Source organism: Acipenser ruthenus, chromosome 32 (genome assembly GCF_902713425.1).
Source record: "Acipenser ruthenus chromosome 32, fAciRut3.2 maternal haplotype, whole genome shotgun sequence".
Lineage (NCBI taxonomy): Eukaryota > Metazoa > Chordata > Actinopteri > Acipenseriformes > Acipenseridae > Acipenser > Acipenser ruthenus.
Genome location: NC_081220.1, coordinates 11,407,487 through 11,428,715, shown reverse-complemented (window position 1 = coordinate 11,428,715; position 21,229 = coordinate 11,407,487). Strand labels below are relative to the sequence as shown.

Below are 21,229 nucleotides of genomic sequence, written 5' to 3'. Positions count from 1 at the left end.
GCAATTAGCAGGTCCATCAGGTTTGGTGCAGGAAGTACCCCAGGTGGATACATAGGTTGCATGTATGGTGATGCTGCTGGTAATGCCTGGTAGGCTACCGATGAACAGGGTGTTTCTCCTACTGAGGGGTGAAGAGGCGTATTGACAGGGTGAGGCTGTTGTAGGTTAGCTGCTCCAGGTATAAACGATGAGACTGTGTCATGGACAGCAGGTGGTAAGTTGGCTGGAGAAGCCTGATTGACTAGGTAAATAGGTACTGATCCCGTAGGTAGCACATTGTGGCCCGGGTCAGTCCCTGTGGTGGTGGGTGCTTGCCATATTGGACTTTGGATAGGTTGGGAAGGCTGGGCGACCGCAGAACTGTCTGTGGTGCAGTCCCATTGCAGTGATAGGCCTACAGCCTTGGGCTGACTGGCTGGAGGGTAGGGCGTTGCCTCAGCATTCAGAGTGCTCTGTTGGGCATTAGAACCAGTCTTGGTCTGCTGGGGGCCTGTAGGAGGCATTGCAGTGTTGCTCACTGAAGTAATGGTAAGCTGTTCTGCACAGGCATCACCTGAAAGTGACGTGATGCCCTCACTTTGTTCATTTTCTTTGATGAATGATGTAATCATCTGAGCTTCTTCTAGTTGTCTTTCTACCTTCCTGAGGCGCCGTTGTCTCAACAGTTGTTGTGTAATCATTTCTCTCTGTCGGAGGGCCTCACGGGCTTGATAATCTAGTTGTCTGTATTGTTCATCAGCCCTGTTGTCCTCAGCTATCTGACATTTCAGCTCTTCCAGTTCGGCTCGTTTTTGTTCTTCCCGGAGAATGGCTGACTGTGAATCCCTGAGTGATGTGCTTGAGGCATGGCTGCGTGCGGTGCGTGAGCTGAGCTGTGTGATACGGCTGCTTCGCTGAGATGCGATATCAAACTTTCTGCTCTGGCATGAGCGTGATCTGCTTTGGGTGCTTGACTCGCTCTGTGGTGCTCGGGCATGTTGTGTGGTGGAGGGTGCCCGTGACGGGTGGTATCCCATGTCATAGTCTGAAAGGTATTGCGGAATTTGTCTCTCCCGGTGGATACGGGCACGCACTGATGGTTGGCTGCCTGTACTGATGGTTGGGCCCAGTGGTTGGGATATTGTCACTGTACAGACAGTCGGGGTGTCCACTACGGTGGTGGTGGCAACAGCAGGATAAGGTAGGCTGGTAGTTAATGGGTTAACTGGGTTCACAGCACTGGAGATATCCATGCTGTCTGCACTGGCGCCGTGGGTGACAGGATTAGGTCCATCAGCGTTTTGCTTGTTATCCATTTTATCCTTAGGTCAGTCTGTTCAGTAAGCTCCGGCTCGAAGGACCATGTAACAGAGGACAGGGACCTCTTCAGGCTAGACTAGTTCTTTTGGTGAAGTTGAACAGATGCCTAAGGATAGGCTCACGGTCAGATGAGTAGACACGGGGAGACAGGTAATTCCAGAACGTGTGGGTTTATTCAGAACGTGCATCAAGTAAACAATCCGTGTTTATAATCACCAATGAGGAGATGATATTATCCGTGTTATACTAGTATCTGTGTTATACTAGTATCTGGGTAATGCTAGTATCTGTGGTATTTAGGCACTGATGCACAGATAGATGAATTATTCGTAAGAAAGGGCTTGCTGACTCTCAGCCATCTATGACAATACAGAAAAACCGACTTTCTAAGCTGACTCATAAGGAAACTGTCTCACTAAGATGACGTGTATAAAGAGAACAATATAACATTCATGAACACTAGAGGGCAGCATTTAACCGTAAATCAAAGACTTTCTAACAATCACTATGTAACACAATTTTTGTTCCAGGGTAGTAGGTGTTATTTCCTAATTGCTTATGCCTCAAAAGTATAGAAAATGGCTACTATTCCCCACAAACTTTGCTTTTGTGACCAGGACAGTGATATTTTGAAATTTACCTTTTTCCAATGAGAAAACGGACGAATTTGTGTCTTTTGGTTCACATAAGTCAGAAAAAAACAACATATGAATCCAAATTAACATGTATTTATACTAAAGTAATACAAAAATGACTACAAAAGATTTAGAAGCGAGTAGTTTTTCGAGATTTACGATTATACTGTAAATCACTTTCACGAATCAGCCCCCAGATGTAGTCTCCCATCATATTCTCGTTATACTGTCCTTGGTAGCGGCGTTCAAAGTCCATTATATCCTGGTGGAAGCGCTCGCCTCCAGAATATAATTGCACTCCAGGATCTTCTTTATCTGTGGTCCGACGAAGACACCGGCTTTGACCTTTGCCTCAGACAGCTTAGGGAAGAAGTCTTGAAGGTACCTGAGACCCTTCTCTTTACTTCTAAAGACGGCTGCTCTCTCTCCGGAGGAGTGGGTACGGGGAGCTCATGGCAGTGTGTCACCGGGGCGATGGATGAAGGAAGGTCCGGATACGTGATAGCAGATGCATTCTTGCCAGTCCGACATTTGGAAGGGTCCACCATGCAGAAGTAGCAGTTGCTTGAGTGGTCAGTGGGTTCCCGCCAAATTCTTGGGATAGCGAACTTCATGGCTCTCTTTTCCCCTCTGTACCATCCTACAAAAATACATTTATTTCACCCATGACTAATGTGTAAGAGATTCTCGCAACATTTTTCATATATGATATATTTATTCAATAACATTGAAAATTGTAAAACATTTTAAAATTAAAAACTTTTACAATTTTAAAAATTTTAACAAATTTTATAACATAAAATTCCGAGCAACAATTGTCCATCTTACCTTCCAGAGTTTTTTTGGAGTGCTCGCAGGTGTAATGAGGTGCCCAGAGTTTGTCTTGATCCCCGACAGGCATGCCGAAATATGCCTTGTAGGCCTCACACATCTTAGCAGATGATTCCACGGAGTACTTGTTCGCTCTTGTCTTGATAAATTGGCCGCAGACATAGCAAAATGCGTCTGACGGATGCTTGCAGCCTCTTGATGCCATCTCAGAAATATGCAGATATGTATCCACTTAGGCAGCTGGAACTAAACTGAACTGGTGGGCTTAAGGCCCCTGTATTTATTATTATTATTATTATTTATTTCTTAGCAGACGCCCTTATCCAGGGCGACTTACAATCGTAAGCAAAAACATTTCAAGCGTTACAATACAAGTAATACAATAAGAGCAAGAAATACAATAACTTTTGTTCAAGTAAAGTACAAGTTTGACAAACCACAATTCAATAATACAGCAGGTAATAGTGATAGTTACATCAGGATATGATTAAATAGTGATAGTTACATCAGGATGTGATTAAATACAAAGTACTACAGGTTAAAAACTTGGCAGATTACAGTATTCTGAAGTACAAGATTAAATGCAGTAAAATAGGGGCAGATAAGAGCAAAATAAAGCACATTTACATGAAGGGTGATAGTGTCTCAGGATACAAACAGAGGAGTTCTACAGGTGCTCTTTGAAGAGGTGAGTCTTAAGGAGGCGCCGGAATGTGGTCAGGGACTGGGCAGTCCTGACATCTGTAGGAAGGTCATTCCACCAGTGCGGAGCAAGGGTGGAGAAGGAGCGGGCTTTGGAGGCAGGGGAGCGTAGCGGTGGTAGAGCTAGTCTTCTAGTGCAGGCGGAGCGGAGAGGTCGAGTGGGGGTGTAGGGAGAGATGAGGGTCTGGAGGTAGCTGGGTGCAGACTGGTCAAGGCATCTGTAAGCTAGTACAAGAGTCTTGAACTGGATGCGAGCGGTGATCGGGAGCCAGTGGAGCGAGCGGAGTAGTGGAGTAGCGTGGGCGAAGCAAGGCAGAGAGAACACTAGGCGGGCAGCAGAGTTCTGGATGAGCTGGAGCGGACGGGTGGCGGACGCAGGGAGGCCAGCCAGGAGGGAGTTGCAGTAGTCTAGGCGGGAGAGTACCAGGGCCTGGACCAGGAGCTGGGTAGCATAGTTGGTGAGGAAGGGTCGGATTCTTCGGATGTTGCTCAGGAAGAATCGGCAAGTACGTGCCAGAGTGGAGATGTGCTGGGAATAAGAGAGGCAGGGGTCCAGGGTGACTCCAAGGTTCTTAGCTGAGGAAGAGGGAGAGAGTGTGGTAGATTCCAGAGGAATAGAGATAGAGAGATCAGAGGAGGGGGAGGAGGAGGGAAAGAAAAGGAGGTCAGATTTAGAGAGGTTGAGTTTGAGGTGATGCGAGTGCATCCAGGAGGAAATAGCAGACAGACAGGTAGAGATACGGGAGGAGATGGTGGAGTCAGAGGTGGGAAAGGAGAGGAAAATCTGAGCATCATCAGCATATAAATGGTATGAGAAACCATAGGATGCGATGAGGGGGCCCAGGGAGCGGGTGTAGAGAGAGTACAGGAGAGGACCCAAGACTGACCCTTGGGGGACTCCAGTTAAGAGAGGGTGAGGTGTGGAGGTTGCTCCATGTCAGGTTACCTGGTAAGTGCGGTTGGAGAGGTAGGAGGAGAACCAGGCCAGAGCAGTGCCAGAGATCCCCAGGTCAGCAAGAGATGATAGTAGAATAGAGTGATCAACAGTGTCAAAGGCAGCAGAGAGGTCGAGGAGAATTAGGACAGAGGAGAGAGAGGCAGCTCGGGCACATTTAAGTGAGTTGGTGACAGACAGGAGGGCGGTTTCAGTAGAGTGAGCAGAGCGGAAGCCAGATTGGAGAGGGTCAAGCAGAGAGTGGTTGGACAGGAAAGCAGAGAGCTACTACTATTTATATTACTGGAAAGTTCTAGAAAGTTCTAGAAGTTACTCCAAGTTTACTCAGCACTGAATCTATCTGGAATGTTCTGGAAAATAGGTACATTTCAAAATATCACTGTCCTGGTCACAAAAGCAAAGTTTGTGGGGAATAATAGCCATTTTCTATACTTTTGAGGCATAAGCAATTAGGAAATAACACTTACTACACAGGAACCAAAAAAAAAAAAATTATTGTTACACGGTGATATCTGCCTCCGGTGGCTTCTTTGAGGATTGCGAACAAATTATGACTGAAAAAAGATCAAGAATGTACCAATCTGGCGCGAAGAAGCGTAAAAAGAAAAAAAAAACAGAGGAAGAAAAACAACATGAGAAAGGTATTGTAAGAAGCCAACTCTTGGTAAGAATCAATGTTAAGTGAATTTGTCATTTATATTGTTGTTTTTCCCCTGCGCAATGTGATGTTTAGCTGCAATACGTTTTGATAAAGCCTTTTTTCATGTAGAATGTTTTGATGCCAGCAGAGCAAAAATACAATTACCTGTTTTTATGGTGACATTAAATGTGTAGCTAAACCGGGATAGCTAGCTGTATGTTTGTTTGTTTTTTTCTTGTCACTTTAACTGGACAGTCAGCTCGTCCAAGTATCCCCCTACCTGCCATAGCATAGCGTTTTATTACAGCATAGTGGCTGTGTATTTGCATGTATAGCAACCCGGCCTGTGCGCCAGGCAGCACCGGGACCTCTGCGACCGGTTTCCCCCACCTGAAGTACTGTACTACTTCCTATCATCGACTTATACAGACAAAAGAATATTAGAATTGAGAGAGAAACTGTGCTAAACTCGTTCAAAGCACGAGTCACAGTGTCAGCACCAGTCCCAGTGTCAGCACCAGTCCCAGCAGTATCAGCACCAGTCTTACCGATCAGCAGCAGTTACCAGTCCCAGCAGTGTAAGGCAACTTAAGTAGCAGTGAACCAAATGCAAGTCAATAAAGGTATGAACCCATCTACTTATTAATAGTGATGTTATATTCTTGTCCTTTTAAAATCACATATTTCTGACAGTGTGAATATGGTCATTGTAGGTTGCTGTGGTTTTGCTGGGAGACAATTCGTTTTAATCTTTGAAATAATATGGGTCATCAAATTTTAACATTAACATCACCATCCAAGAGACTTAATATTGCTTTGCAGTTTACATGAACAGTCTCCAGGCTTTGTAAGATGATAACTTTTACCTTTGTAACATGAACAGGATCTGCAAGAGGTTTGTTCAACTTTTTTTTTTTTGCCTCAGTAAAAATCTAAATGTTTATTTGTACATTGTATGTTTGCTCGTACATATGTGTGCTCATACAAACGTTTCAAGAAAGACAGTAGTCTTAAGCCTATGTTGCTTTGATGTCGTGCCAAGTGGAGTGGGCTAATTGGGGGGGGGGGGGTTCAAACCAAATCCTGCTTAGGGCCCCCAAAAGGCTAGAAACAGTCCTGTCTATTACCAGTACAAAACACACACACACACACACACACACACACACACACACACACACACACACACACAGAGGCAGCAGTTGTACAGTGTTATACAAGGAAAATAACAAGATATACTCATGACACATTAAGTGTTGAGATGACGATATCACATTATTTTTACATTAGTAGACTATTATTTATTTTACAGTTGTCACACACAGCCTACATAAAATAATAATAATAATACACATTTCAAGAATCACAAATGTATACAAATTCTGCCACCCTTTTATACAGTTGGGTTTTTACTGGAACAATCTAGGAGGTAAAGTACTTGCTAGCTGTCTGTCTGTCCATCCATCTAGTGCAGGAGTTGTTAACCCATGGTCCTAAAGAGAGCCTCAATCCTGCAGCGGCTCCCCTATAACTTTCCTGCCGTATCGGAGCGCCTGTCAGTCTGCGAGTGAACGGCGGTGTGAGCCGTGTCTTAGAGCGCATAACCTTCAAAGTAAAAAAAAAAATAAGATCCGTATTAATTTGGAATAGCATTAAAAATTGACGCAGACGTCTTCTTTTCATCCTTTCTTCATTCATCCCTTCCTCTTTTCTTTTGATATTTAGCAGAGAAATTGAACTTTTTATAGACCTCCTCGGAGTCTCCTCCCCACTCCCTCCCTCGCTTCTGAGCTCCGTCAGCGGGCACAGTGCCGGGTTTTGTCCCCCGCCTTTAGCGCACAATGCCCCGGCTTGGCCCGTGTGGGTTTCCCGTCGCAGCCCCCAAGTGCTTCGTAGGCAGTTGCCCTCTATAATAGGCGCAGTCGAGCCGAAAGAGAGCACCAGACTCCAGCGGAGAGATAGCAGCAGCAGCGCCGCACACGAATACACCCGGCACAGAGTAGAAATGGGGACTCGGTCGAATTTACGAAGCGGTTCCCGTACTCGAAATTTCAAAGGTAAGTAAAAATAAATACTGAATCTTATAGCAGTATGGATTTACATTGACAATGATGTGTTTTATTTATTTATTTATTGTCATTATTTTAAGTCTTTGTTAAGTTTAACACGCAGTGAGGAGCAACTTATAACATAAATGAGCAGATAGACTTCGTTTGTTTATTTATTTTTATCTCTTTTCAAATATTCATTTATGTACTTTGAAATGTTATATATTTGATCATTCACATATATATTCAACAAAATCTATATTATATTATTAAATATACGGGGTTGGTCTATGTATGTATTTCTTTGTATCGCTTGTTTTGAGTTTGCGAACATGGTCTTTTAGTATTCCTTATTTTTAGTCGTTTTTCCGTTTGATAGAAATGTCAGACATGCTCAATCCATATCAGGGTCTGCTGCTGTGTATTATAAAGAAATTTCAGACATGCTCAATGAATATCAGGGTCTGCTGCTGTGTATTATAAAGAGATTTCAGACATGCTCAATCAATATCAGGGTCTGCTGCTGTGTATTATAAAGAGATTTCAGACATGCTCAATCAATATCAGGGTCTGCTGCTGTGTATTATAAAGAGATTTCAGACATGCTCAATCAATATCAGGGTCTGCTGCTGTGTATTATAAAGATATTTCAGACATGCTCAATCAATATCAGGGTCTGCTGCTGTGTATTATAAAGTGATTTCAGACATGCTCAATCAATATCAGGGTCTGCTGCTGTGTATTATAAAGAGATTTCAGACATGCTCAATCAATATCAGTATCTGCTGCTGTGTATTATAAAGATATTTCAGACATGCTCAATCAATATCAGGGTCTGCTGCTGTGTATTATAAAGAGATTTCAGACATGCTTAATCAATATCAGGGTCTGCTGCTGTGTATTATAAATAGATTTCAGACATGCTCAATCCATATCAGTATCTGCTGCTGTGTATTATAAAGAGATTTCAGACATGCTCAATCAATATCAGTATCTGCTGCTGTGTATTATAAAGATATTTCAGATGTCTCAATCAATATCTGGAGCAGCAGTGTGGAGTAGTGGTCAGGGGGGCTCTGTACTCTTGACCGGAGGCTCTTGTGTGGGTTCAGTCCCAGGTGGGGACACACACACTGCTGCTGTACCCTTGAGCAAGCAGGTACTTTACGTAGATTGCTCCATTAAAAAACCCAACTGTATAAATGGGTAATTGTATGTAAATAATAATATCACAATTGTAAGTCACCCTGGATACGGGTGTCTGCTAAGAAATACAATATCAGAGTCTGCTAAACAGTAGAATGTATGCTGTGCCATAGGAGTCTCATTGAAACTGGCAGAGTCTTTTTTTACTGAAGTTTTGCCATAGGAGGGAGTCTCATTGAAACTGCTGTGCCATAGGAGTCTCATATAATCTGCTGTGCCATAGGAGTCTCATTGAAACTGCTGTGCAATGTGGAGTCTCATTGAAACTACTGTGCAATAGGGAGTCTTATTGAAACTGCTGTGCAATAGGGAGTCTCATTGAAACTGCTGTGTGATAGGGAGTCTCATTGAAACTGCTGTGCAATAGGGAGTCTTACTGAAACTGCTGTGCAATAGGGAATCTCATTGAAACTGCTGTGAAATAGGGAGTCTCATTAAAACTGCTGTGCAATAGGGAGTCTTATTGAAACTGGCATAGTCTTTTTTAACTGAAGTTTATGCCATAGGGCTTCATCAGCAGGTTACGAGCTGACAAGCTAATTATTAAGTTGTATACCCTCTGTGTGTGTGTGTGTGTTTGTGTGTGTTCGTGTCTCAGTGAGTGTGTGTGTGTTTCCCTGTGTGTACGCGTGTTCATGTCTCTCTGTGTGTCAGTGTGCGTATTTCTCTGTGCATGTGTCACTGTGTGCGTGTTTTAGAATGTGCACCTGTGTCTCTGCGTGTCTATGATGTAAACCAATCATTCTGGTTTTCAAACAGCTTGCAGGGCAATAGTGAATCACTCAAATTGTGAATGAATGTGTAAATAAATAAATTAAACAAACTAATGAGAGAGTGGGAGGGAGAGGGAGGGAGGAAAAGGAAGTGAGAGAAAGAACAGCAAGAGGGAAAGCGAGAACGAGTGACTCGTTTGGAAGTGTAAAGGGATGAACTAATGAATGAATCAACAAATTAATCACTGGAATTCTGGAGACTGAAAGATAGATAGAAGTTTATAACCGTTTGTCTGAGGGATGCTGTGACAGGAAATGACCGAGGTTGAGACTCAGAAACAGTTTAAACATTCAAAAATAAAGTTTTTAATAAACAAAAATACAAAATAAACCAGCACAAGGGCCAAACAAAAAGGTTTTAAACATAAAATAAACACAAAACAAAAAAAGCAAAACTTACAAAAATAAAGGTTTCCAGGCTGGGCGTTGCCTTCACTGGATTCAAAAACAAACAAACAGAAAAACAGCACACACAAACCAGTCTTGTTTCTTCTTCTAGAACACTCCCCCTAGCCAGGGCCTCTCCCCTGGCTTTTATCCCCTGTGGCTGGAGCCCAATTAATCAATAATTGCTGATTATTCAATTAGGGCTCCAGCCACATTACCACATGTTTTCCTGGCACGGAGGAATTTAACCCCCTCCCTGCCAGTCCCACCCACGTTCATAAAGACGAGGCAGTCCCCCGTCACAGATGCCTTTTCAAGCAGTCACCCCCTCAAATGTTAACATCAAAGCATATCAAAGTTTAGTTTCTTTTTTTTTTGGAATCGTCAATTATTTTTACCCCGTGATTTCTCCCCAATTTGGAATGCCCAATTGTTTTTAAGACAGCCCCTGTCTCACTGACAGCGGCTGTCTTAAAAACTTAAAAATCGTCAATTATTTTTACCCCGTGATTTCTCCCCAATTTGGAATGCCCAATTGTTTTTAAGACAGCCCCTGTCTCACTGATTCTACAACCCCCCACCCCACCTCCCCACCTCCCCCCCCCACACCCCACCCCCCACCCCCGCAGTGAAGCCTCCTCGGCTGGGAGAGGCTGGAGACAGACAAGCGCACTCAAGCTGTCAAGTCAAGCTGTCCACTTTCTTCTTTCTTTGTTTTTTTGTTTCTTTCTTTCACACTGCAAGCCCAGTGTAACACAGCCGGCTCACAGGCAGGCAGGCAGGCAGGCAGGCGGGCGTCTGGCCACCCACAGCAGTCACTGGTGTGCGGTGAGACCGTGATTACCCAGCTGACTTGAGCCCCCCTGCCTGGGTGGCACTCTGCTAATTGTGCACTGTCCCTGGGAGCCCCTTGGAAATCCTCTAGGAATCCCCTAGGTACCTACTAGGAGCTCATGGCCACAGCTGGCGATGGCATAGGCCCGGATTCGAAACAGTGCATTCTGCACTCCAGGGTGTGCCTTTACAGGATGCACCACTCGGGAGTCCCCTATTATTGTTAAAGATAATAAAATATTATAATCAGATTTGTAGATCAACAGATCCACCATAAATAAAGCAGATTCTTGTTCCTGATGAAGTCATTTCCACCGTGCTGCTGATGTGCTGCTGTGTGAGAGTGCTAATCTGGAGTGAAATGTGTTCAGGCTTTCACACACACACATTGAGAGAGAAACACACATATGCACAATGGAGCACACACACACACACACACACATTGAGAGAGACACACACTGAGACACACACACATTGAGAGACATACACTCACTGGAACACACACACATTGCAAGAGAAACACACTGAGACACACACATATTGAGAGAGAAACACACTGAGACACACACACACATTGAGAGAGAAACACACTGAGACACACATTGACACACACACACACACACACACACACACACATTGAGAGAGAAACACACTGAGACACACATTGGGACACACACACACACACACACACATATTGAGAGAGAAACACACTGAGGCACTGTGACAGAAATACAATGAGTTCTGGTGATAAATCTTCCTCCCGACCTGTGAGGGCGTTAAAGAACGGGAGGAGAAGTATCTGGAAGGGCTGGCCTGACAGTTCGTTTCCGGGACCGGGAAGTGGGTCAGCCTGGAAGGAAGCAAGACTCTGTTGTAAGACCGTATTGATTTGACAGGTAAACGAGGGGCAGCTGCAAGTAATAAGGCAGCTGCAACCGTTTACCTAGATATCATATAGGGGCCAGGGTAACGCTGTTCTTTTCCTTCATTTGGGTTAAACATGAGGAGAGAAGGACTGAGAGAGGAGCTCTCAGAAATATAAAAAGGGAATAAGTGTTACGTGTTGTGTGTTATTTCTGTCTGTCTATAATTGTCTGTCTTTTTGTCGCACTATTAGACAGTTAAAGCACACCTCCGGAGCTGTCGCCACAAAAGCACTATCCGGAGCACCACTGCACAGAGCACCTGCACGTTTGAATTCACCCAGGACTGATGACCGTGCCTTTGTTTTTCTGTTCAGGACTGTGTGGGATTATTCACGCTCCCCGTGCTTTACACATTGTTGTGTACTGCCGGGGATTTATTATTTGACGGTCGCCAGACCTGGAAACAGCACAATAAACACTTATTCACAAAATTACCGTTGTCTGCCTGTCACTCCTGCATCGCATCACCGCTACACCTGTTCCCCTTACCAGCCACTTTGCCACACTTGGTGTCAGATCCGGGATCATGGATCGCAACGCACTGGCGGAGCTGCTGCAGGCGCTGGAGAGCAGACGCAGCGCAGAGGAGAGGAGGAGGGAGGAGCGCTACACGGCGCTCATTGAACGGGTAGGGCTGGCCATTGCCGCAGCAACGACCCCTACCACAACACCGCTGATGTCGCCCCCGAAGGTGGCGTTCGAGCGGCTGGCTACCGCGGCGGCTTGGCTGCGGGAGTTCTGGGCCAGCCAGTTGGGACCCTGTCTGATTGGGTAGGCTCAGGCAGCCTACCAAGCCATGAGCGACCATCACGCCACCGAGTATGACCTGGTCAAGCAGGCTATCCTCCGCCGGCTGAACATCACCACAGAGACCCACCGGGCTCGGTTTAGGGAGTACCGGAGAGCCCTTGAGACACGCCCCAGGGTGGTTGCAGAGCGGTTGTGCGACTACATGGTGCATTGGCTGACCCCCGGGAAGAAGACCGCCCAGCAGATGGGGGAAGCCATTGTGGTAGAGCAATTTTGCCATGTGGTCGGCGCCGAAACCCAGGCGTGGATACGGCGCCACAATCCCGACACCCTGGAGGAGGCGGTCAAATTGGCTGAAGACTTCGAGGACTCCCTGACTTCTGCCCGGATCGGGATCCTGTCGGCCCCTGCCCTTCGGAGCAGCCGACCTCTCCCTCCCTCTCCTCCAACACCACCACCACCACCCCCCCGCGTTCCAGGGACCCAGACCTCCTAGAACACCGACCCCATTGGGCCCCCTTGCCTCCCCCCCATGGAGACCAAGGTTGGCCCCCAGCTGGGGTAGAGGTGCTGCCCCTGCCCCTTTGGTCCCACTGCCGATTATTTCCACTCCTTTTGAACGCATTGCAATGGACATAGTGGGCCCTTTGCTACCTTCTGACTCCGGGTATACGCATATATTAGTGGTGGTGGATTATGCAACGCGATACCCAGAGGCAGTTCCATTGAGGTCCACTAGTGCCGCTGCAATAGCCACCAAGTTAGTGCAGATTATGGCTAGAGTAGTGATCCCCAAGGAGATTTTGACCGATCACGGAACCAATTTTCTGTCAAATACGTTACAGCAGGTGTACAAAATATTGAAAATACGTCATCCACAATCGGACGGTCTGGTTGAACGTTTTAATCAGACCTTAAAGTCGATGCTGAGGCGATTTGTAACACAAGAGCAGAAACATTGGGCATCGCTTCTTCCCTACCTCCTTTTTGCGGTGAGAGAAGTGCCGCAGAGTTCCACGGGGTTCTCCCCCTTTGAGCTCCTGTACGGCCGGCAGCCTCGTGGCATTCTCGACCTGCTGAGAGAGGGGTGGGAGGAGCACAAAGGCTCGTCTAAAAATGTAGTGAAGTATGTGCTCCTACTAAGAGATCGCCTGGATTTGGTCGGTCGTTTGGCCCGAGACAACCTCAGATCGGCTCAGCACCGACAGCAGCAGCATTACAACAAAAATGCACGAATTCGAACCTTTCGACCAGGGGACAAGGTAATGTTGCTACTTCCCTCATCAGAATCAAAACTGTGTGCTAAATGGCAGGGGCCGTATGAGGTGATTCGGGCTATAGGGAAAGTAAATTATGAAATTAGACAGCCCGATCGCCGGAATGAACGTGAAATTTACCATGTTAATTTGTTAAAGCCCTGGCAGGCAAGGGAGGTCTTATTTATAGCCCCAGGCAATATGGAGGATGATTTAGGCCCCTCTCCAGAGACCCCGAGCACAAGAGCGATTTCGATGGGGGAACAGTTGGTTCCGGATCAGCAAAGAGAGCTGCGTAAGCTTATTGAAGAGTTCAGCGATGTTTTTTCTGACGTGCCTCGGCAGAACAAACTTAGTTGAATATGACATTATCTCTCCACCAGGTGTCACAGTGCGAGAGAGACCGTACCGGATCCCGGAAAGTCGACGAAGTGGCGTGCGCAAAGAGGTATGGGATATGCTCGAGCTTGGGGTAATTGAACCTTCCAGGAGCGAGTGGTGCAGCCCCATTGTCATAGTGGCTAAGAAAGACGGCACCAACCGCTTCTGCGTGGATTTCAGAAAGGTGAACGCTATTGCTAAGTTCGATGCGTATCCCATGCCTCGGGTCGACGAGCTTTTAGACAGACTGGGAAAAGCGAGGTTTATTTCCACTCTGGACCTGAAGAAGGGATACTGGCAAATCCCTTTAACCCGCAGCTCCAGAGAGAAAACTGCATTTTCAACACCAGAAGGGCTGTTCCACTTTAAAACCATGCCATTTGGGCTACATGGTGCGCCCGCTGCCTTTCAGAGACTGATGGACCAGGTTTTACGCCCACATCATGAATATGCAGCAGCGTATATTGATGATGTGGTGATTTACAGCTCCACCTGGCGAGAGCATTTGGCTAGGCTTGCAGCCGTTCTTCAGTCTCTAAGAGCAGCCCGGCTGACAGCTAACTTGAGAAAATGTGCGTTTGCCAAAATAGAGACTCAATATTTGGGATTTGTAATGGGAAATAGAAGGGTGAAACCTGTGGTCACCAAAATCCAGGCTTTGGTTGATGCAGCGATCCCCAAAATCAAGACTCAGGTGAGGTCACTACTGGGCTTAGCCGGTTATTACCGCCGCTTCATCCCCGAGTACGCCACAGTGGTTAACCCGTTAGTCGACCTCACCAAAAAGAGTGCTCCAAATTTAATTAAATGGTCAGCTGAGTGTCAGGGGGCGTTTGATACGATTAAGCGTAAACTTTGCCAGGCCCCCACTCTTATTACCCCAGATTTCACCAAGAGATTCATCCTCCACACCGACGCCTCGGATGTAGGTTTGGGTGCAGTCTTGTCCCAAAAAGTAGCTGGAGTAGAACACCCGATATTGTACCTGAGCAAAAAAATGTTACCTCGGGAACGTAACTATTCCATAGTCGAAAAAGAGTGTTTGGCCATTAAATGGGCTACTCACTCTTTACGATACTACCTGCTGGGACACTCATTTGATCTTGTCACAGACCACACCCCACTCAAGTGGTTAAGCACAATGAAGGACAGCAATGCCCGGATAACTCGGTGGTATCTGGCATTGCAGCCCTTCATGTACCATATGGTACACCGTGCGGGGAAAGACCACCAAAATGCGGATTATTTTTCCCGGGAGGGGGGAGCAATGGGAAAGGTAGATTCAGCCGAGTGTTCCTTCGGCTCCACTCTGAGCGGTGGGATATGTGACAGAAATACAATGAGTTCTGGTGATAAATCTACCTCCCGATCTGTGAGGGCGCTAAAGAACGGGAGGAGAAGTATCTGGAAGGGCTGGCCTGACAGTTCGTTTCCGGGACCGGGAAGTGGGTCAGCCTGGAAGGAAGCGAGACTCTGTTGTAAGACCGTATTGATTTGACAGGTAAATGAGGGGCAGCTGCAAGTAATAAGGCAGCTGCAACCGTTTACCTAGATATCATGCGGGATTACATATAGGGGCCAGGGTAACGCTGTTCTTTTCCTTCGTTTGGGTTAAACGTGAGGAGAGAAGGACTGAGAGAGGAGCTCTCAGAAATATAAAAAGAATTAAGTGTTACGTGTTGTGTGTTATTTCTGTCTGTCTATAATTGTCTGTCTTTTTGTCGCACTACTAGACAGTTAAAGCACACCTCCGGAGCTGTCGCCACAAAAGCACTATCCGGAGCACCACTGCACAGAGCACCTGCATGTTTGAATTCACCCAGGACTGATGACCGTGCCTTTGTTTTTCTGTTCAGGACTGTGTGGGATTATTCACGCTCCCCGTGCTTTACACATTGTTGTGTACTGCCGGGGATTTATTATTTGACGGTCGCCAGACCTGGAAACAGCACAATAAACACTTATTCACAAAATTACCGTTGTCTGCCTGTCACTCCTGCATCGCATCACCGCTACACCTGTTCCCCTTACCAGCCACTTTGCCACAGACACACACACACATTGAGAGAGAAACACACACACACACACACACACACACACACACATTGAGAGAGACACACACTGAGACACACACATATTGAGAGAGACACACACACACACACATTGAGAGAGAAACACACTGAGACACACACACACATTGAGAGAGACACACACACACACACATTGAGAGAGACACACACTGAGACACACACATATTGAGAAACACACTGAGACACACACACACATTGAGAGAGAAACACACTGAGACACACACATATTGAGAGAGAAACACACTGAGACACACACACACATTGAGAGAGAAACACACTGAGACACACACACACATTGAGAGAGAAACACACTGAGACACACATTGAGACACACACATTGAGAGAGAAACACACTGAGACACACATTGAGACACACACACACACACACATTGAGAGAGAAACACACTGAGACACACATTGAGACACACACACACACACATTGAGAGAGACACACACTGAGACACACACATTGAGAGAGAAACACACTGAGACACACACACACATTGAGAGAGAAACACACTGAGACACACACATATTGAGAGAGAAACACACTGAGACACACACACATTGAGAGAGAAACACACTGAGACACACACATATTGAGAGAGAAACACACTGAGACACACACACATTGAGAGAGAAACACACTGAGACACACATTGAGACACACACACACACACATTGAGAGAGACACACACTGAGACACACACACACACACACATTGAGAGAGACACACACTGAGACACACACATTGAGAGAGAAACACACTGAGACACACACACACATTGAGAGAGAAACACACTGAGACACACATTGAGACACACACACACACATTGAGAGAGACACACACTGAGACACACACACACACACACATTGAGAGAGACACACACTGAGACACACACATTGAGAGAGACACACACTGAGACACACACACATTGAGAGAGAAACACACTGAGACACACACACACACATACACACACTGGAGCACATACACACACATTGAGATAGAAACACACCGAGACACAGACACACATACACACACACACACACACACACATTGACAGTGTTCTCCTCTATTCATTGTCTTTCCTGAATTATAGAAGGCGTTCCTGTTTTTCCGAGTATTCAGGTTCTTCTATAAATGTCACCAAAGTTTCCGAGCCTCTCTCTGAGTGACTGTTTGCCCAGTCAGTTCTGTTATGTGCTGAGAACATTACATCATTGGGTCACTGGTGGTCAGGGGTCACTCTTAGAGAGATCTATGACAGACAACTGAATAAATGTTCATTGAGACATGACTTCAAATCTGTCTCTATATTGGTTTATCTGCCTTTCTGTCTTGTCTGTCATTCTGTTTATCTATCAGTCTATCTCTCTCCCCTCCCTTCTCCTCTCTCACACTCTCTCCTCTCTCTCCCCACGCAGGCTCGGTGTCTGTCTGGCTGTTGCTCTGGCTGGCAGTCTGCTCCCCTAGCCCTGCCTATTCCTGCCCCAGGCTGTGTGTCTGTTACCTCTCCCCGATGACGGTCAGCTGCCAGTCTCAGAACTTCTCGGCGGTGCCGGCCGGCATTCCCTACGACAGCCAGAGAGTGTTCCTCCAAAACAACCGCATCACAGAGCTGCGGGCGCAGTCCTTCGGCTTCCAGACACAGGTACCATCTTGCCCTGTTCACACTTCACAATTATTTGTAACCCCCTTTTCTCCCCCAATTTATAAATTGTTTTTAGACTATGTCTGCCTCACCACTGCTGCTGCTGCGATCTCCCCCGCAGTGACTCCTTCTCGGCTGGGAGAGGCTGGAGATAGACAAACGCACTCAAGCTTTTGTCCTCCGAAACAACAACGTGCAAGCCCACACAATAATCTAAATGTAATTCAATTCCAGTACTTATTTTGTTCATATATGTAGTCTTTTACAGAGTTTTTTAAACATACATATATAATTACAGGAAGGTAGGATGTCGGAGACAAATAGAAAATGTATGGGGGGGGTCCCTCTTTTAAGAGACACTATTTGACTGTCCCTTGAGTGCAGGTCTCTTAATACAGGTTTGACTGTAACTCGAAATTGAGCTTGAAAATGATCTTCCTCTCTCTCCCCCACCTCTCTCTCTCCCTCTCATCAGGTCCTGTGGCTCTACTCCAACAACATCTGCTCCATCAAACCAGATTCCTTCAGCGACATGCGAGATCTCGAGGAGCTGGACCTGGGGGATAACCCCTCCCTGCGCACCCTCCATCCTGACTCCTTCCGGGGGCTGGACAAGCTGCAGAGCCTGCACATATACCGCTGCCAGCTGGGGACCCTGCCCGGAAACATCTTCAAAAAACTCTACAGCCTGCAGTTCCTTTACCTGCAGGACAACCTGCTGCAACACATCCAGGAGAGAGAGAGAGAGAGAGAGAGAGAGAGAGAGAGAGAGAGAGAGAGAGAGAGAGAGAGAGAGAGAGAGAGAGAGAGAGAGAGAGAGAGAGAGAGAGAGAGAGAGAGAGAGAGAGAGAGAGAGAGAGAGAGAGAGAGAGAGAGAGAGAGAGAGAGAGACCTCCTATCTAATACAGTGCGCCTCCAACCCTGCTCCTGGAGCCCCCCCCCCATCCCCCCCATCCTATCTAATACAGTGCGTCTCCAACCCTGCTCCTGGAGAGCCCCCCATCCTATCTAATACAGTGCGTCTCCAACCCTGCTCCTGGAGCCCCCCCCCAATCCTATCTAATACAGTGTGTCTCAATCCTGCTCCCGGAGAGCCCCCTCTATCCTATTTAATACAGTGCGTCTCCAACCCTGCTCCTGGAGAGCCCCCTCTATCCTATCTAATACAATGTGTCTCAATCCTGCTCCTGGAGAGCCCCCTCTATCCTATCTAATACAGTGTGTCTCAATCCTGCTCTTGGAGAGCCCCCTCTATCCTATCTAATACAGTGTGTCTCAATCCTGCTCCTGGAGAGCTCCCTCTATCCTATCTAATACAGTCTGTCTCAACCCTGCTCCTGGAGAGCCCCCTCTATCCTATCTAATACAGTGTGTCTCAATCCTGCTCCTGGAGAGCCCCCTCTATCCTATCTAATACAGTCTGTCTCAACCCTGCTCCTGGGGGGGAGGGGTGACAGGAGGCAGATACATACAGGAGAGCTATAACACAAATAATTTTATTTTCATAATTTAACATACAACTTTTTGGTAGTACTGAATTTTCATGTGCCAAATACCAATCTCTGTCCCTCCCCTTCCCCCTCCCTCTCTCTCCCCCTCTCAGGACAATCTCTTCTCAGACCTGGTGAATCTCACTCACCTCTTCCTCCACGGCAACCGAATCCGAGTCCTGTCTGAAAATGTCTTCAGAGGGCTGGTAAACCTGGACAGGCTCCTCCTCCACGAGAACCGAGTGCGACAGGTCAACCGCAAAGCCTTCAGGGACCTGGGTCACCTCACCACCCTGTTCCTCTTCAACAACGCCCTAACAGACCTCCCTGCTTCGGCCCTCTCCGATCTCTCGTCCCTGCAGTTCCTCAGACTCAACGGAAACCCCTGGAGCTGCTCCTGCCAGGCCCGCCCTCTCTGGGAATGGTTCCGTCAGGTCCGGATCTCCAGCTCCGAGCTCCTCTGCGCCGGTCCCGAGGAGAGGAAAGGTCTAGATTTGAGGTTCTTGAGAGAAATCGATTTCGCTCCCTGCCCCATGATGCCTTACTATCCGAGAGCCCGCGTCACTTACACCTTCAGCACCAGAACGAGATGGTGGTTCCCCAAATCGGGCAAGGCAAGCGGGGGGAATTCGGACAAATCTAAAGGCTTGGATGGAAAGAAAGGACAACAGCAAGACAACAGTTACATCAGTCCAGATAAAAGTCAAACCAAAAGTTACGAAGCTGAGTCCACATTGACGAAAGTTAAAGAGCAAGACTACTGGGAGAAATATGAAAACAAAGACTCCACTATTCGTTGTTACAAGTTGGATTGTTTGAAAGAAGCAAACGGGAAATCCAGAGGCGTTTGTCCAGACGCGTCCCTCTTTCTCCTCTCTCTCTCCCTCACTCTCACCCTCTCCCTCTCTCTCACCCTTCACTTTCTTTTTCCTGAAACCATGTGAAGAGCATGTGTGAATTTCCCCTTAAAGTCTATATTGAAAAGATATTACGATTCAATTACTGCTCAGCAGTGTTGAGTTTCCTATAGACCAGCTCTGCTCTGAAACTGCTGTGCGATAATGAGTCTCATTGAAACTACTGTGCGATAATGAGTCTTATTAAAACTGCTGTGTGATAATGAGTCTTATTTAAACTGGTGTGCAATAGGGAGTCTTATTGAAACTGCTGTGCAATAGGGAGTCTCATTGAAAGTGTTGTGTGATAGGGAGTCTTATCGAAACTGTTGTGTGATAGGGAGTCTCATTGAAACTGCTGTGTGATAGGGAGTCTCATTGAAACTGCTGTGTGATAGGGAGTCTTATTGAAACTGCTGTGCAATAGGGAGTCTTATTGAAACTGCTGTGCAATAGGGAGTCTTATTGAAACTGCTGTGTGATAGGGAGTCTTATTGAAACTGCTGTGTGATAGGGAGTCTTATTGAAACTGCTGTGTGATAGGGAGTCTTATTGAAACTGCTGTGTGATAGGGAGTCTTATTGAAACTGCTTTGCAATAGGGAGTCTTATTGAAACTGCTGTGCAATAGGGAGTCTCATTGAAACTGCTGTGTGATAGGGAGTCTTATTGAAACTGCTGTGCAATAGGGAGTCTCATTGAAACTGCTGTGTGATAGGGAGTCTTATTGAAACTGCTGTGCAATAGGGAGTCTCATTAAAACTGCTGTGTGATAGGGAGTCTCATTAAAACAGTTGTGCAATAGGGAGTTCTATTGAAACTGCTCTGTAATAGGGAGTCTTACTGAAACTCCTGTGCTATAGGGAGTCTCATTGAAAGTGTTTGAGAGAGACCCAGGGAAAGCACTGTTTTAAAAGGAACTAATCTAAAAAGTTATATAAAAAAAATGAAATTTTGTCTTTCCTATAGACTCGCTCTGTACAGCTCTGCAGTGTTGATCTCTCTTTCCTTTTAACCTGCTCTGTACAGCTCTGCAGTGTTGAGTTTCCTATAGACCTGCTCTGTGCAGCTCTGCAGTGTTGATCTCTCTTTCCTTTTAACCTGCTCTGTGCAGCTCTGCAGTGTTGAGTTTCCTACACTGTGCAATAGGGAGTCTCATTGAAACTGCTGTGTGATAGTGAGTCTCATTGAAACTGCTGTGTGATAGGAAGTCTTATTGAAACTGCTGTGCAATAGGGAGTCTCATTGAAACTGCTGTGCGATAGGGAGTCTTATTGAAACTGCTGTGTGATAGGGAGTCTTATTGAAACTGCTGTGCAATTGGCAGTCTCATTGAAACTGCTGTGCAATAGGGAGTCTTATTGAAACTGCTGTGCGATAGGGAGTCTTATTGAAACTGCTGTGCAATTGGCAGTCTCATTGAAACTGCTGTGTGATAGGGAGTCTCATTAAAACAGTTGTGCAATAGGGAGTTCTATTGAA

The 21,229-nt window shown here is 46.3% G+C and overlaps 1 protein-coding gene across 1 annotated transcript; it reads left to right on the top strand.

Moving 5' to 3' along the window:
* Positions 1-200: 200 nt before the first annotated feature.
* Positions 201-19,796, top strand: LOC131703130 (reticulon-4 receptor-like 2). Its single transcript, XM_059005995.1, has 4 exons — positions 201-214; positions 17,140-17,362; positions 17,838-18,085; positions 18,956-19,796. Exons 1-4 carry the CDS (start codon positions 201-203, stop codon positions 19,794-19,796), a joined length of 1,326 nt encoding a protein of 441 aa, XP_058861978.1.
* Positions 19,797-21,229: the final 1,433 nt, after the last annotated feature.

Excerpts from the sequence above, each read along its gene's own strand:
- LOC131703130 (XM_059005995.1), top strand. Across the intron at positions 17,363-17,837 it reads CCTTCGGCTTCCAGACACAG|GTCCTGTGGCTCTACTCCAA; the intron begins GTACCATCTTGC and ends CCCTCTCATCAG. Across the intron at positions 18,086-18,955 it reads CTGCAGGACAACCTGCTGCA|CCCCTCTCAGGACAATCTCT; the intron begins ACACATCCAGGA and ends TCCCTCTCTCTC.